The 18,356-nt window shown below is 39.5% G+C and overlaps 1 protein-coding gene across 1 annotated transcript; it reads right to left on the minus strand.

The window, feature by feature from the left end:
* Window positions 1–824: 824 nt before the first annotated feature.
* Window positions 825–17,929, minus strand: TMEM267 (transmembrane protein 267). Its single transcript, XM_086629203.1, has 4 exons — window positions 17,908–17,929; window positions 14,896–15,053; window positions 12,269–12,656; window positions 825–4,284 (listed from the first exon to the last, which is right to left on the minus strand). The coding sequence occupies exons 3-4, from the start codon at window positions 12,590–12,592 to the stop codon at window positions 3,949–3,951; spliced, it is 660 nt and encodes a 219-aa protein (XP_086485329.1). The 5' UTR covers window positions 12,593–12,656; window positions 14,896–15,053; window positions 17,908–17,929; the 3' UTR covers window positions 825–3,948.
* Between the last annotated feature and the right edge of the window lie 427 nt (window positions 17,930–18,356).

Raw genomic sequence — 18,356 nt, forward strand, 5'->3', positions numbered from 1 at the left:
AACTGAAGGCATCAATTTATTATTTTTGGGAAAACTTACTACTACTTTTTGCACTGAACGCAAAGGGTACTTTAACCTGACAGCTCTTGCTTTGTTTCAATGCAAGGTCTGCCTGTAGCTGGGACACAAAGCCCAGCTCCTAGACTCAAAATTACCAGTTGATCAAAGCCCATGCTGGGTAACACTTACAACACAAAATTTCGTCTGCCCTGAACAAATTTGCGTAATTGATGGAATTTAGATTGGCTCAATTACTTAAACAGAAATGTACTCTTTTGATGTATTTCATCATTTAGCTTCACACTGACAGTAGCTCATGGAATGAAAATACCTGTGTTCAGAATTAACTACATACTAGCATTTCCTTCAGACTGAATTTTAACCCCTTCCCTCTCTCTTTCTTTCTGAAACTTTACTTCCGTTAGCAAAGGACATGTTCTTCTGATAATAAGCTAACACCACTGGCCCGGCTGTTAAAATTATTTCCGTTTAATTTAAACTCACCTACATTTCCTTGGAGCATGGCATCAACTACGAATAGTTCACTTACCAATAACCAATTAAAGGCACATGATACAATATACTTCACTGTAGAAAAAAAGTGGTACCAGTAGTTACGTGAAAATACAGATTACACATTAAAATAGAATATAATCTGACAGGAAAAGCGTTCACCCTTTCTGTTAAAGCCACTAGGGAATTAGGAGAAATTTGATCTTGTTTCTAGAGGACTGGGGAGAAGAAACGTTCTAACATTTTTCTTTTAACTTGGCAATTATTAAGTACCTACTTTTTACAACAGCAATCTACTAAAGCAGGAAAAAAAAAGCAGCACAGTTCTAACAAAAAAGCAAGTCAGAAAAACCCACACTTTCTTCAACTTTGTAAGTACAACTTGAAAACACATGGAAAAAGTTTACATTAGCATAGTAAATGACCTACTGAAACAACCAATATTTTAGTGACATGCATCATACATTGTGCACAAAATTATTAGCTGGAGTTTGTTGACCATTTTTTGTGTAATTCACATGCTTTCTGTACTTCACATTTACTCTTTACTGTAATGCATGCAGTAAAGCACAAATTCATTATGGTTTTAGCATCTTGGTTTATTTTTGCCATGGTTTTGCTACACGTGGCAGGTATCAATGAATAGTTGGAAATATCAACGAATTTGAAATACACATGAAATACTGGTAAGGAATTGTTAGGCAATTCATTTGTAATAGGCAGGTCTATCTCCTAGGTGACATGGGCTCAAAGAAACCTTTAACTTCTCCTTTTTTGTCTAATCTGGCTACACACAAATTACAGCATTACATGCAACGTGTCAGTTTACCTTGAAAAGTTGTCAACAGCCTGAGCTAAAGCTGCTTAAAGGTCAGGCTGAGGTGTGACACTGCCATGAGTGATCGTTCGGAGGGAGAGGGAAAGAAGTCATGAGCCACAAGTGGTTCCTACTTTCCTTAGAACATTTCTAAGTGGTAAAACTGGTATAAGAACATGGCCAGAAAAACAGCATTTTGAAATGCAGCCAAAAATTATTGTAAAAAACCCCACAAAAATCGCTAGAAATACAGAGAATTAAAATACCTGTTTTTAAACTACTGAATATGGACCCAATTGATCCTTAAACATAGGTAGAACAGTACAGTACAGATCTTCAGGACTGTTGGTAAACACCAAAAATGCTACAGCTACAATCTGAAAATGAGGAAGTGTAATATTCCACTTTGTTCCCATATAGATTTCCCTTTGCAACAAACCTGGGTAAAGCACAAAATTATACGGACGTTACACCATGAAACAAGAATGCAGAAAATTTTCTACATGGATTTAAATGCTCACTTCTTGCACCAAAATAAATTCATTACTGGCATTTCACAGCCTATGGTTTAAAACACAGGTTACAAGTAAATGAACGGGCAACACTCCTTCGCTTCTAAACCATCATGCCTTTGGATAAAAGACAGTTCCTGCTCTGAGGGCTCTAAAGCAACACATTTCTGATGTTGTTTCTGGGAAACTTTTACACACTATAGAAGAAAGCAAGCCACTCCCACTTTTCCAACCTTCTTTCCAAGAAAAATCCTTATATTCAGTTTATAATAGAGGCCAGACAGACCACTGTACTGCCAGACAAGTTTCCACAGACACAGATTTCTAACATGAAGAACAAACAGGGCAGAGACTATTCTTTTTGTGGGAAGGCACATTTTAAAAGAGCGATACACTTTCTGTAATAGAATGCACTTTTCTTTGCACCCTTTGATAACTTAAGTTCGGCATATGCTACCTTATACATGCTCTTCCATAGAAATAATCCCATTTGACAGCTATTCATCACAAACTGGAATAATTAAGGCCCCACCTCCTTAATGGACAATGGAGTTACATTAATAAAAACTTAATAAAACAATTATTGATAGACATTTCTCTGCTTGTCCACTGTAAACTAGACAAGAGCTTAATTTTTACTTTGTGGCTTTTTCTGAGAAATTTCTGTAAATGAGAACTGTTACTTTTGAATAGTCCACAGTGTAAATTACTACGTTATGAACCTGCAACATAACAATATTTTTCCTTAAGGAACTTATTTATGAGAAAAAAATCTATTTCTGTATAATAATAGTAATAATAAAAATAATAATGCACTTTATTTTACAATAATAAGGATGATATTCCACTTAATGGAAAATGCTGTTTATGAGTACAGTAGTAAGGTCTTTACACAAACTCACATTTTGAGCAATTTTTATTTTTTATTGTATCTTCCTGAATCTTCCCTAAAGGTTATGTTTTACCATAATAAATAAGTTTGCCTTTACACAATCCTTAAATATTTACTAAAATTCCTTAGTTCTGAAAAACCAGTATTCATAATTAGTATATTTTTTAAATTAAACAATTTGGCCAACACACATAATACTGTAACCAAACTGTCTTCCCCTTTCTAACCACAAATAGTATCTCGTAATTATCTGCAAATTGAGTACCAAGCAACTATAGAGGAACAGAATTTAGTAGAAACACTATATAATAGCAATGTTCAAAGAGGTGCAGATATACAGATGCACATTGTGAAATACAAACAGCGTTTCTTTTAGAACAGTTGAATACAAGAGTCCAGCAGGAAAACAATTAAATAAATGCAAAAGGCTAACTGATGCTTTTTGGAAGCGCCATATGCTACTAAATTCTCACTAATACTTAGCATTTGTATAGTACTTTTCATTATTGAAGTGATATACAAATACTATCTAGATGAAATGTATTATCTAAAGGCAGAATACAAATCCAAAGTGACTGGTGACCAGATGAACGGCACCATGACAGTAAAATATAATGTAATTACTACAGAGAGAGACTAAGTACTTAATACTCAGCTAGCTATGCATGAACTATAGTGGAAGACCATATATTTTACAAGGGGAATGTATAGATATAAAATCATTACCATTCATTAAACAGGTTTCTATGACCACAAGGAATTGACGACACAGGAGCTATAACTAGCTCCATAGGCTTAAAATGCCTAACTTGGAAGTTGCAGGAAACATACATGGAGACAAACTTTTCAGCAGGGCCTGAAAGGCCCTCAGGAAAAAGAGTAATAGTTTTATACCAAAAAAGAGTAGATTTAGACTAGACTTGAAATAAGGAAGAAATTTTTTACAATGAGGGTGGTGAAACACTGGAACGGGTTGCCCAGAGAGGTGGTAGATGCCCCATCCCTGGAAACATTCAAAGCCAGGTTGGACAGGACGCTGAGCAACTCGATCTAGTTGAAGATGTCCCTGCTTATTGCAGGGGGGTCGGACTAGATGATCTTAAAGGTCCTTTCCAACTCAAACTATTCTATGATTCTACAAGGAAACCTCTTCAGTGACAAACACACAGCTTATTTCAAACGCTGACACAACCAACCTTTAAGAGCCATCACTCCTATACATCAATGTGGACTCCATGTTTTATAGACATTAATTCCCTAGTGCCCGTTAAATACATAATAAACGAACATAGATGAGGTAAAGATGCTGTAATTGCCACATACAGCCAATATGGCAAAGGAGGAGTTTTTCCAAATGGGCAGATCCAGAGGCCATGACGAATCCCATCACGGACATGATGAGAAGTCCAGGATATGAACAACATCCAGGGAAGAAAGCACCATGAATCTTTAAGCCTGAAAAGGTGCATAATAAACTTTAATGTCAGAGCCACAACAGGAATCACAGTAGAACAATGAAGAAGTGGTCTCCGTGGAAGAGTCAGAGCAGCCTGCAGAAGAGAAAAATATAATTGGCCATGGCTACAATTCTGACAAGAAAAGAAACGTTTCATGGATGCTTACAGCTGTAGAACCAAGTGGCTAACGGAAGTGCAAAGAAAAACATACTGTTCCTTTCCACTGTAGTTGATCAAAATCAGTAATATGACTATTTAGATGTTTGAGAGCTGTGTGCAGCTGTCTCTCTACTGTGTGATATGAATCACACATCCTACTAAGCACTACCAACAGTAAAACAGGGAGGAGGGCGAGGGAGAGAGACCAGGTGTGCTTTGTCATATACCCATGTGGTATATAGGAACTTGTATAGTCTGCTGCACTGATAACAAGTATTTAATTTCAAGATAATTAAAAGAAAAACAACCGTACAATACACTTGAAATATTTCATATACTTGACTTGAAATATTTAATATGCTTTAATGGCATTTATTTTCAAAAATACATCCTGCGTTACGTTACAGTTAGTAGTTGTGAAGTTGTTTTAGTTGGACAATATCTAAAACAGAACGGTAATTTCCAATACAACGAAACCATGATCTGTTATGTGTATTTTGATTGCCTTGACACAGTATTATGGACAGCCAAAAGGCAAGGTCAGAAGGCAACACGTGAATCATTTGTGACTGGGGTTTTTATTATCAACAACTTGTTTAATGTTAGCTCAGTCGTAAGTCTGATACTCAGTTTTAATTGAAGTGAATGTCTAGCTAGTGAGATTAAATTTAGCTGTTTTAAGAAAAGATCGATATCAATTTAATATACATACTTGAGAAAATGTTCCGGACGTGCTTACTAGCAACAGCTAGAACTATGTCCAAAAATTCAAAGATAGTAAAAAAAATTAAACAACAATATTTTGGATTTTTAAGCCACAAAGAAGTAGATTCTTGTTTCTGTAAGCACAAGATAAATGAACGTGCATTACTAAAAGATCTGTGCAGGTGCTGATGTAAATTGACTCAATGCAGATACTGGCGAACATCTGGAAAGACTGCAGCAGGCACCAGAGACATGCCCTTTGCACACGATGGCGCATATGTTGTTATGTGGAACACATCCCTCACTGCATTTACTGCAGAAAGTAAAAAAGGCATCGCTACAAGACACCAGCCAGTAACCCATTCATGCTTCAGTTGTGTTAACTGTTGCAGGATTCAACACTTAAGGCACCCGACAGCAGGACTCAAATAACTTCATCAAGTTTTCGTGGATAATTTAGACAACTGCTTGGAACCCTGTCTTCTCTGTAAGGAAACTTTGACGCAGCCTTACCCAAGAAATACAGAGAAGAAAACTTATGGACTACATTGGAATATACTAGCCTGTGCTTTAAACCACAGCCAACGTCAAAAGGCCTGCAGAAACCTTTGCTCTATTAGCTTCCCATCACATGCTCGTCTGTGACTCTCTCAATCAGGTGACAGGATTAAAAAGCTCACAAACTGTCTCAACAACTTTTAACTGTAACGCTATGGACACAGCTCCTCAAAGTTGGTGCAAAGGGTGTATGTTCTACAACGTCATTTCTGTTTCATACCAGCAGATTGTTCACAGATTAAAGTAGGAAAAACTTGTGATAGTGAAATTGTTTATCACTTACCCTACAAAGACAGTCAGATTTTTGTTACTGTCAGCAAGAGTCTAAAAAGTCCGTACTAGCCTAATTTTGAAAAACAACACTGGGTAGCAACACACTTGGGCAGATATCCTATTGACTGGTCGCTATTTGCACAGTTTGAAAAAATCAGCCGCAAAGTCTAAACGAGTCTTTTCCCTCTGCCCTATGGAGGTTAGATGCCAACAGCAACACAGTGAGTAACGAGAATCTGAATGTTAATTACGTATGCAATTTATCAGCATTAGTGCCAATCTTTATCCAGTTTTGGGGAGGTTACGCTTAATTTTTTTTCATACAAAATTTTAGATGGCAGGGTTGTTCATACAGCAAATCTGAGTGCTCAATTTCATCAAGAGAAAATTCTATTTTGTAATTGCAGTACAATCACTAGGCTTCTGAAATGCTGTTGCCCAAGTTCTGAGAGAAGAATAGTCTATTTTCTCTTTTACATTCTGTAACTAGAGGAACATTTACATCCTTGAGTTGCCAAAGATCAAGAGATAGACACATAGTTCTATTTGGCAATATATGCTGTGATACTATTTCTCCTAATCTGCAAATTTGTTTACCTTTAGAAATCATGAGATCTTAAAAAAAAATTTAAAAAAAATAAAAAATACAAGTCTTTTCTGCTACAAACCTCCTTGAAAAAGATGATTATGGTCTGGGTAGACTTAGGGGGATGTCTACCATGATCGGGCTGCAGTTGCTAACAGAATTTATTCACAACATAAATCATCTTTCCATTTGCCTATGTGCTCAATCAGGTGTAAGATCTTCTCGAAGTTCCTGCTCCTCCAGCTCCTCTCACACATTACATTGAGCAACCGGAGACCAGAAACAACAATCTCACGCAGAAGAACTCAAGTAAACTTTTGCTGTAATGCTCAAAGTGGCACCACAGAATTTATGTAACAACATGGGCTCCCTCACTCATACTTCAGGATGCTTCACAAGCCTGAAGTCCTTAGTTTTGAAGCTGATCTATAAATTCTATGTTAAACTAATTGTGTGTGCAACGCTTAATTCTCCAATTCCAGAAAGGCTCCTGTGTAGCCCAGGTCGGTCAGCAGTGGCACATTAACCAGCTGTGTTATGTGTGTTTGTACAATCTTGTTTGCCACCAAGTTCTCTACACTTCTAGAAGCTGGTGAGTCTTAAGCAGCAAGCTACCGATTTCTGCACATCTGTTCTGCAACATAAGTATCTGGGCTACAATCCTGAGGGACACTAGGAGCAGCCCATCATGTTGTTCTTGTTTATCAGCAATACTGAGTATGATGGCAGGCTGCAGTAACTTTCACCTCTGGAGCTAGTCAATGAGACAGGTTCTTCAAACACTGATTCGTAGATTCTTCCACGTTTGCGTGCATACAATACACAGTAAATACTACATGGAATACAAAGAACTACAAATTCTAAGTAGCAAAGTCTTTGAAGGCATCACACTTGTTGCAAAAATAATGTGGGTAAAAGGGCAGGTCACATGCTACTTGGTACACAAGTATTTATCAGAGTAAACATATAAATACTACAGGTGATTATTTACCCTGAATATCCCAGAAAAATAACGATGACATCATGAAAAACAGCTCAATAGCCAAATAATCCAAGCAGTGAGCTGTGTCAGCAGAAACAGGAGTCGATGACTGGAGTAATGTGAAGGTCACAACTGGAGGTAGAAGGCAGCACTGCCTTGTGCTGCACAGGCGGCTTACTTCAAAAAAGTAACCCGTCATCAGATTTAAGAGCGGTGATGAACACAGCATCGTAACTGTGAAAAATACTATTGTTACAAATTAGTGGTGTGGTAAGCTAATCAGATTTCTTAATTCATTAGTTAGTTAGTAATGCGATGCATAAGCAGCAAATGTTGTAGTCTCTTAAATCAGTTGCTCTCAATCCTGCAATCTAAAGGGAAAGAATGACACTGGAACTAACAAATACATAGTAAAATAGTATCCCACGAAGTAATAAATTACATAGGCAACACCCTGAAACTACAACACGAAACTGAAAGGTGCATCATATTAAGCTGAGGAAAGAAAAATTACGTATTAAAATCAGGTCTAGCTAGCCAGGCAACAGCACAGCAGAAGAGTTTATGGGGATTATATTATATCACAAACTAAAAGGACTCTGATGACATGGCAAGAAGACATAAAACCTGTACTAGAGTGTTTTTTCTTTTTAAAAAGACAGAAGTGTTGTTTGCAGGTGAGATTAAAAGGAATTAATGCATGCTATTTGGCTCAAATGAGGTCTCACCTAAAATACTATACACAGTTAGGGACAGGACTCTAAGATAAGGCTAAAGACTGTCCAGAGGAGATGAGAAAAAAAAGCAAGAGCTTTAGAAAACACAAATACAGGCCCCTCAGATTTTTGTGTGAGTTACTTAGTCAAGAAGAGACTTTTTGTAAAGCATAAGGGTTTAGTAAGTTGTAAGAGTAATGCTGTTACTGCTGTATGGGTCAAGAGACCTACACAGGATATGTTTTACAGGTAAACATCGTTTATTAGACCAGCTAACGTACTGAAGGGGGAGGAGTTTGTAGGCAAATAACTATGAAAAAGTCTTTGTGCATCTTGCCTTCTCCTCACCTCAGCTAATTAAGTTTGACTACTAAAGGGCTGTTCTTCTGCCTGCAACATCATGCATTTCTGATTTGAAAAACATTTTTGGGGGGAGCACAGCAATGAGCTGTCCTTTGCAGAGAGACCTTAAAAAATAAGACAACAAGATCTAACTGTCAACAACAATACTTTAGGCTGAGTATTAGAAAAACAATCGTTAGCTGCTTCGCAACTGAAACAACACAAAAATAAATTAAGTCATGAAATTGCAATAATTTGCTTTGTTTGGGATATTAGGCATCGGTTACACAAACATTCTCCACTATGGAAAATGTAGGCGTATTTAACCTTGCCTCACTGAAGACAGTAGAGAGACAGGTCGCCTCCCAACTCCATCATACAATACTCAACTTTCTAAACAGATGTTGGTGAAGAGAGTCATCTAGTGGGCAAAGAAAGTAAGAAAAAATACTGCTATTAATCTCAAACGCAAGAAAAAGTAGCAATAAAATTTTAAGAATATTTTATAATAACTAGCCACTCACTACTTGCATTTACTGATTCTAAAATAAGAAAATATACATGAGAATAATTATAGAATCATAGAATGGCATAGGCTGGAAAGGACCTCAGAGATCATCTAATCCAACCTCCTTGTCATGGGCAGGGACGCCTCTCAACTAGACCAGGCTACTCAAGGCTCCCTCCAACCCGGCCTTCAACACCTTCAGGGAGGGGGCATCCACAACTTCTCTGGGCAATCTATTCCAAAGTCTTATCACCCTCGTACTGAAGAATTTCTTCCTAAAATGTAATCTAAATCTGTTCTCCTTCAACTTAAACCCATTTCCCCTTGTCCTATCAGTGGACATTCTTGTAAAAAGTCCCTCCCCAGCCTTCCTGTAAGTTCCCTTCAGGTATTGGAAGGCAGCTATTAGGTCCCCCCAAAGTCTTCTCTTTTCAAGGCTGAACAATCCCACCTCCCGCAGCCTGTTCTCGTAGCAGAGGTGCTCCAGCCCCTGGATCATCTTTGTGGCTCTCCTCTGAACACGCTCCAACAAATCTATGTCTCTCTTACAGTGGGGACACCAGAACTGGATGCAGTATTCCACGTGGGTCTCACAAGAGCAGAGTAAAGGGGGAGAATCACCTCTCTTGACCTGCTGACCACGCTCCTCTTGATACATCCCAGGATGCGGTTGGCCTTCTGGGCCGCATGAGCACACTGCCGGCTCATGTTGAGCTTCTCATCTATAAACACCCCCAAATCCTTCTCTTCAGGGCTACTCTCAACCCATTCTGTGCCCAGTTTGTATTTGTGCCTAGGATTGGCCCGACCCAGGTGAAGGACCTTGCGTTTTGACTTGCTGAAGCTCATGCAGTTTGCAACAAGTCAAAATGTGAGGTCCTTAAATTATAGATTTAAATGCTATACCAAAATGTTAATATTATAGGACTCATTAATCAACCAAACTAACCTTACTTTTCTTTATATAGTTCTATACTTCTACTGTACCTCCATATGCAAAAAGTAGAGAAAATGGGAGAACTAGGGACTACCTAGGGAGGAAGAATTCCAGTCACCGGGTACATGCTGGAGGCCTACTGGCTGGGAAGCAGTTTAGAGGAAAACTAACTTGTGGCAAAGCAGGCCAGTGGTACCCTGGGCTGCATTAGGAGTGTTGCCAGCAGGTCGAGGGAAGTGATCTTTCCCTTTCTCCTTAGCACTGGTAAGACCACCTCTGGAGTGCTGCATCCAGTTCTGGGCTCCCCACTATGAGAGACCCATGGAGTTACCGCAGATCGAGTCAGTCCAGAGAAGGGCGACTAAGATCATGAAGGGACTGGAGCACCTTGCATAGGTGGAAAAGACGAGAGCTGAGACTGCACAGCCTGGAGAAGACAAGGCTCAGGGGAGATGTCACCAAGGTGCATAAACATCTGAAGGGAAGACAAAAAGACAACAAAGCACGCTCTTTCCAGTGGCGTCTGATGACAGAGCAAGAGGGCACAGGCACAGACTTAAAACACTGGAGTTTCCTCCTGAATGTATGGAAACACGTTCTCACTGTGACAGTAACCGTGCATGACAAAGGCTGCCAGAGAGGCTGTGGAGTCTACATCCATGGAGATATTTAAAAGTTGGCTGGACGTAGTCCTGAGCAAATGGTTCCAGGCGAGCCTGCTTCAGCAGGGGAGTTTGAGATGACCTCCAGAAGACCCTTCCAACTACAACCACTCTGTGATTCTGTAAAAATGCTCTCTTTACTGAAGGCAAACATAAATGGGAAACTGACCAAATGCACAAACAAGAAAACAAAACATCTTTCCTCTATAACAAATAGTAATACTGTATGTAAACAAAAACTACTTTCCCATCAGAAGCCTGATTTTCACATCTCAACTATAAACAATAATGCTTCTTGCATTTAGCTGCCTCCTACATATTTTAAAAAAAAATGATAAACCATTTTGCATTGCTTTTCTTTAAATAAAAGATTATAAAGAACAGCAATTTTTGCTCCACCTCTTTCGTTCCTGTGCTTCCTAGAAACTATTCCCTCTGTCATCCACACGAAGGGCCTATCACTATTATGAGCAAACTGGTGGAGAAGAAAGAAGGCAAGATGGTCAAACAACTAAGTTACGCTCTGGTTGAAAGAATAAAGGTCTTTATCTTCCTCTTCTCCTGTGCAGGTTCATCTGTAGGTGGGGGTGTATGCTTGGAGGTAAGAGTATGTAGCATGCATATATACGTACGCTAGCAACAGCAGCATCATCAAATTGTGAGGACTTGTGCTGCCAAGCAGAGCAAATTCCTGTTAACGAGCAGGGTGGCAGGGCTCTAGCTATGGGGACCAGGAGCCAGCTGGAAGCCCGGAGTGTCTGCCCTAGGTACGAGATCTAGAGAGCAGTGTTAAGAGAGCTGTGGCCAGCGCTGGCACAGCTGGAGCACACAGAAGGCACAAGTGTTTTAGAGAGAATACAGAAGAGACCGTTGTGGTCAGCAAAGCTGAGTATATAAGTCTGGAGCAGGCAAGAAGACAGGGATATATGTACGTGTGTTAATGGGGAAGTGAGAACAGGGCACATCTGAACCACTGGAACAGCACAGGAAAAGAATGCCATAATCTGGTAGCACTAATCCTATTGAGAAACTCTAGCCTAACAAGCAGTTTTGCAGTTAACAGGAGTCAATTCACCTTTTTACTTTTATTACCAAGTTTGACACTTGCTTCCTCGCTCCGCCCCCAAGAAACCTTAAGGGCAAACTCAGACTACGTTTTTGAAGGTGACAGCTCATATATAGCTTGTTTGTGGAAGAAATATTTAGGGCTGGCCAAAACCAAATGTACTGCTCAGTAAGACTGAATGAAATCAAACTGCAGCTGGATTATCTACTTTCTAGATATTTCTAGCCCTTGTCGTAAACAGAAATGGAATAATCCACTTTATACACAAAGCGCACATGGCAGCACTTCACTGTTTAACTAGGATAACAAAGCAGCTATGTCATGCACATAGGATATCATGCACAAGGACTTTCAGAAACCTTTTTTCAGAGCCTTGCAAGGAGCAGAACTTAACAGCAGATGTAAGACATTTTCAGGGCTTTTGAAATCAGAACTGCATACAAATATAATTGTCGTATAGCCAATGAAAATATATCTCATTTAAGTATCACTGGAACATTTTTGTTTAAGATATGGTAGAAGAACAATAAAGTAAAAAGTTATGAAGAAAGAGAATAAAAAAATCACTGATCTATTGACTTACCTTTAAGGACAGGGAGCCAGCAAGAAAGAAGTGGTCCACATCAATGACAGAGGCGAGGAAGCCAGCCAGAGTGATCTCAGTGAAGTCACTTTTCTTCCTGAGTCCAATCACTATTGCCCAGGACCACATGCCTAGGATACCGTGCACTGCATTATCAGAGAAGGCTCGGAGCCAGTCATTTTGCTGAATGAAGGAAAATTGCAGAAGTCTGTCTGCGACAAAGCAGAACAATCCCAAACCTAGACTAGAAATAATTGAAGCTGTGCTGAAAGTTTGGAGAAGAGCATGGGCCTTTTCAGTCTCAGATTCCATGGCAAAAACCATGTCACAGCAGACAAAATGTCATCAGGATATACACTGCGCATTGTCCTTTGTATCGTCAGTTGTTCTGTAGATGTCAGAGAACAGCAAGAAAATTATTTAAGAAAAAAATCTATTAGCACAAAGCATTTTTTATCACAGCTACAACTGAGCATAAAAACCTCAAATGCAATGTTTGCACTTAATATTCCTGAAGAATTTTTTATTTCAGTTATGTTAGTTTGTTGACACTACAGCTCTGAGTTAAAACACTTGTCTTATTTTAATTACAACCAGCACCTCTAACATGGAAAGTTCTAACTCCACTTTCTGAAATCTTAAATTTTACAAAATAATTTGAAATCTGTCTGTGATAATGTATGAAATACGTTTCAAGATTGCTCCTTGTCTTAAATACAAAATATTCATCAAATTAAATCCTTTACACTGTAACAACAAAACGAGATTCAATTTGGAGGATTCTTAGGACTGATGCTCAAAAATCCCAAATCTCTCTATGCAACAACTATTAAAACTGAGTTTCTAATCTGAAACACTACTTTTGTTTACATACTTTGTAAATATATGTATTATCACTCTCTGAACAACAAATTGTTTAGCTTGGAGACTGGCACATAGAATGAGCACTAAGAAAACCAGAACCACTAAAGTATCTTTACTATTTATCGTGAACACAAAGACAACAACCATTCAGTCAAGCAGAAGTAACCAAAACTAACTCCTTATGGAGCAAAATTACATATGCTTATCCTCAGTATGTGGTCCAGCAGCAAACTCTACTGCTACTGTTAGGACTTGTGTATTGCCTGCCACATAGCCTTAGTAACAGCTCTTTTTTTCAGAAAAAACCACAATTAACTAATCCCAGTCATTTTACTTTCCAAAAATTGACTGTTGGGACTTTTTACAAGGGCATGTAGTGGTAAGACAAAGGACAATGGCTTTAAACTGAAAGAGGGGAAGAAATTTTTGACTCTGAGGGTGGTGAGGCACTGCAACCTCAGAAGCTGTGGATGCCTTATCCCTGGAAGTGTTCAAGGCCAGGCTGGATGAGGCTTTGAGCAACCTGGTGTAGTGGAGGGTTTCCCTGCCCATGGCAGGGGGCTGGAACTAGATGATCTTTGAGGTCTCTTCCAACCCTAACCATTCTATGCTTTTAATTTGAAAATAAAAGCATTGTTATTAGCAGTAAGAATCACTTAGAAGCCCTTAAAAACTATTTATGTTCTCTAATTGTTATGAAACCCTCTTGTACAAGGTGATTTCATGGTAAGAATTATTGTCCTTAAATAACTGCTTGACACCTCAAAAGAGATTTCATAAATAAGTCAAGATTTTAAAGACACTCCCACCCCACTCCCAAGAAGCAATTATAGGATACCCAGATTATAAAGACAGAGTACTCGTTTCTGTGATAATATTAAAAAGAACACTTTTGAAATAAAAATCCTCATATATATGACATATTCCCTAGCTCTGTTACATTAAATGCCGTAAAAAGCAGTCTTTGAAGGACAGTATCAGTTATACCTGTCTCTACTCTTACACTCTTCTGCGTTTTTGGGGAGCCATGGAGATGGTCCACAGTTTCAAAGCCTACGTCCTGTCTAAAAATGGAGTCTTCCCAAGAGGCTGCTATTTCTGTGCAACACATTAAATCTTGATAATTCTTCTTCATACAGTTCTATCAGGTAACTTTTTATTCTAAACGGGCTTTTTTATGACCGTATTAGACTTCCTTTAAAAATGAACACTTCTAACAATGTTGACACATAATAGTTTAGGATTTTAAACACACTATCGATTATAAGCCCCAGAAAACATAAAACGTTTCTTCCAGATTATTTGCATGTCTGTTTATTGTAGAATCACCCACAAGACATGACTACTGGCATTGATCTTTATAGAAAAAAGCCCACTGATTCATTTATTTGGAAAATGTTAAAAAAACAGAGAAGAAAGCATGAATAATACATGGACTTTGCACACAGATGAAAAAAAGTGGGTCAAGTTTAGAGTCTGTTAACCATGACTGTGCCTCTTCTGAATGAACATGTAGACACAAAGTATTTCCTGAAACACTGGAACTGCCGTTTTCCGGTAGGTGACTTTATACAGTATATTTCTGAATAAATTCTATTTTAATGAATAAATGGTGATGTCCCCACAAATGTTTCTTCTATATAACTGTTAAGTTCGATTGGATTTTAAAATTACCATAAAATCTGTAAAAGAATCATATCTGTGAAGAGCTGATGTAGCAACATATCTTTAAAAAGCACACCAGTATTCAGAATAAAACTTACCCTGGGACTAGGAGAACATATTTTTTCCATTTTTTTCCATTGCAGTTGTCTTATTCCAGTAGCAAAAATGGTCTATGCCTCAGTGTTGAGGCTCTGCACTTTCTGAATCCAGTCTACACAGCCCAATGCAGCAAAGACCAAACATCATTTGTTCTACCCTAAATAAATCAAACAAGGCAGGAGTAAGCAGATACTACAAAAAGCTCTTCAAACTCTCTACGAAACATACATGAAAACTGAACTACATTCAAAAATACAGAAGGAAGCAACATCTTTTTAATGAATTCGTAAAAAAATACAAATGAACTAAACACAACTTCACCCAGGGCTTGGAAGATCTGTTAAAGAAAGCAGGAAAAAAAGACCATAAAACAAGAGAAGGGCACAAAGAAAGATGGAACAAGATAATAATCAAAAGACAATAAACCTCAACACTGTAAATTCAGAAAAGGGCACTTCCCGTCTTCTGTTTTAAGCAATTGCATTTCAAAATACAGAGAGATCTATTTTAACACAATCTGCCTGCCTGAAAGACTCCCACCTAATGAAACATTTATGAGTCACATTCAGGGATCTCTTTTTAGTTTCATCCCATCAATTAGAGACCTTGGAATAGATAAACAGAGACCGATAAAATTCAAATAGCAACAGAGGTCTGTGTCGGTTCTGTGGTAGGCTTACACTGCTTTGCTATGGATATTATTAACGTGCAGAAAGCACACAGGAAAAGTCTGTAATAAAATAATAAAATCCAAAATTAGTATGATCTGAGAACTATGTATCATGAAATAAAGGTAACAATGCCAACTGGAAAACAAGGACAATACGTGAACGGTGTCTTTGAGCCAGAACGAAGAATCAGAAGCGAAAACGTGACTTCAGCTTACCCTTAGTCAAAAGCCATGTCCATGGCATAACTGTTCTTTTTAAACAGTTTGTCTCTGCCTTCTTTTATAGACAAAAATGACTGCCCTCTGCGTAAAATCATGTTTCCAGGTGCAACAGTGTGTAAGCATAAACATTCTGCAGATCAAGAGTGAAATCAGACTAGAAAACGCAAAACTCCGTTCAACCAAAGTAATCTCTGAAATTACAATTTTTAATATAAAACTAGAAACTGTTTGGGGTTTTTTTTTTGTCTGAAAAATAATGATTTTCAGACTGTTTACAAAATACCACGCTAAAGTATCATATATTTTTCTATCTTATAAATCTCAGAAAGCATAGTTGTGGAGCTTACGTTCTTGTTAAAACACAACAGTGAGAAGTACACATATTACACACGAATGCTTAGAAAATATAGAGTGGTCAGTCCTGTTAATATATTGAAGGAAAGGTTTATTACACTGAGTTTACATAAAACACATGCACACAATAGCTGACAGAGCAACGCTGCTCACAGTTGTGATTTCTCTTGACATTTTATATGAGATAAAGCATTATGCATAATCTCCACCTATACCTATGACAGGAAATTTTGCTGATATATTTAATTTCATTTAAGGAAATTATAAAAATAATTTTAACAAATGGACAGTTAACATTGTAAATTACTGACACAAGTAGATATTTAGATCAAAGCTGCAAATAGGCATTTGAGGAAACAGCTGTCACTAAGAGGCCTTTCAACTCACGGTGTAAGATCAAAACAAAAATCGAATGGCTAAAATTATAATTTAGAAATACTGCTGTCCAAAACTTTTGTCCCAATTTTACAAGAAGTTATCACGTACACGAATAAATATAGGAATTTAGTGCACAAAATTAGCAGAATTATGCACTTCATGCAAGCAGTCAAAAGATTACAGTAGTCCCTTATAATTCTATAATCTCATAAAAAACATTTAATATTGCATGTTAATTTATATTAAAAACTTCATAAAGTACAATTACGATTTAAGATATAAGCTCAAACATTTCATGTATTATCTCATGGAAAAGTAGATCTGAGCCTAAAACAACCTGTGAAGGACTGATAATGCAAATATTTTTTTGTCGGATACTTATAATGCATTATTGGGGTTGGAGGGTGGAAGGAGGCCGAAGAGGAAAGAGGACAAAAGCACACAAGAAATCGGTAGGATTTTACCAAGTTACTGACGAAGAAACTGAATTAAACCCCCAAGGAAATTAAGAAAAACAAACCAACCAAATCCTCATAAAATCAGGATTTAATCAAATTGCTTGTTTCAGGGACTATAATTAAAGTGTTTGAAAAGAGATACCAAGACACCAAAATGCAGACCTTCTCTTTAATGATTACTTTGGAACTGAGATGTACCTAAAATAAAGTTGAAAGAAATATCCTAAAAATATTTAGTGACTGGAAGCAGACCACAGCACTATCCGGTGGAAGAAAAAAAACTATGTCATCCTAGATTTAAAAAAAAAAAAAAAAAAAAGCACGAGCACTTTACGTATTAGCCTCACTGATAACCCCAGCAGCGTTCGGATCGTGAGCAGCGAACGCCACACAAGGCTCAGACACCGTCGGTGCGTGCAATCACCGAGGGGAACGAAACACCGGCAGGCAGGCGGCGGGCAGACCGCTCCGATTACGGAGACCAGCGACAATTTCCGCGTCCTGAGGAAAGCGTGCGCTTTGTCTCCACGCGCGGCACCAAAGCCCCCCATCGGCCACCCCCTCAGCGCTCACGAAACGAAAACGTACTGTCACCTCCGCCGCGGAAACGGCGCCGGGAGCGCCGGGGAGCCTCACCCGCCGGTGACACGCCTGACGCGGGGTCAGGCACCGCAGCACCGCTGCCTACCCTGAGACCCGACGCCTCCGGCGGGTACCTGGATTAATAACACGGGGATCTGGCGCCGGCTCCTGCCAGACTGCCACCACACTCCTCTCCCGCTTTAGCTCCTCCTCAGTAAGGCCCACGGAACTGTGAACGCCGCGGGGTCCCCGCACCACCGGACTGCCGGCACCCCAACCCCGCGGCGGGCAGCGCGGGGCCATGAGGGGAACCCCGCGCCTCATCCGGCCCGGGCGGCTTTCCTCACCTGGCGGAGGCGGGACGCCGCCCACCGCTGCCGCTCGCTGTGCCGGGCCCGGCCCGGCCCGGCCCGCCTCGCCGCCCTTCGCGCCCACCTCAGGAGCCGCCGCCGGCCCCTCGGCCCCCTGAGGCGAGGCACCGCCGCCCCTGCGAACCCAGCGGGCATGCGTGGCGCAGGGCACGCCGGGGCCGCCGCGCCGCAAAAAGACGCGTCTCCGCCCCGCCGCCGCACTGGCGTGGCGGGAGCGCGGCTTGGTTCTGAGGGAGAAGTTGTTCTAGGAATACTGAGTGTGGGTATTCCCAGCAGGAGTAAATAAAGCGCTGGAAGAGAAAGCAACGGTAAAAGGCTAGTGTCTCATCGCTAAAGGTAACGGTGCACCGAGTGGCAAACCACACGCCGCAGAGGGCTGAAGACACTTCAGGTAACTTTTACTGCAAAACAGAGGGGAGAAAGCG

Source organism: Tauraco erythrolophus, chromosome Z (genome assembly GCF_009769465.1).
Source record: "Tauraco erythrolophus isolate bTauEry1 chromosome Z, bTauEry1.pri, whole genome shotgun sequence".
NCBI classification, from domain to species: Eukaryota; Metazoa; Chordata; class Aves; order Musophagiformes; family Musophagidae; genus Tauraco; species Tauraco erythrolophus.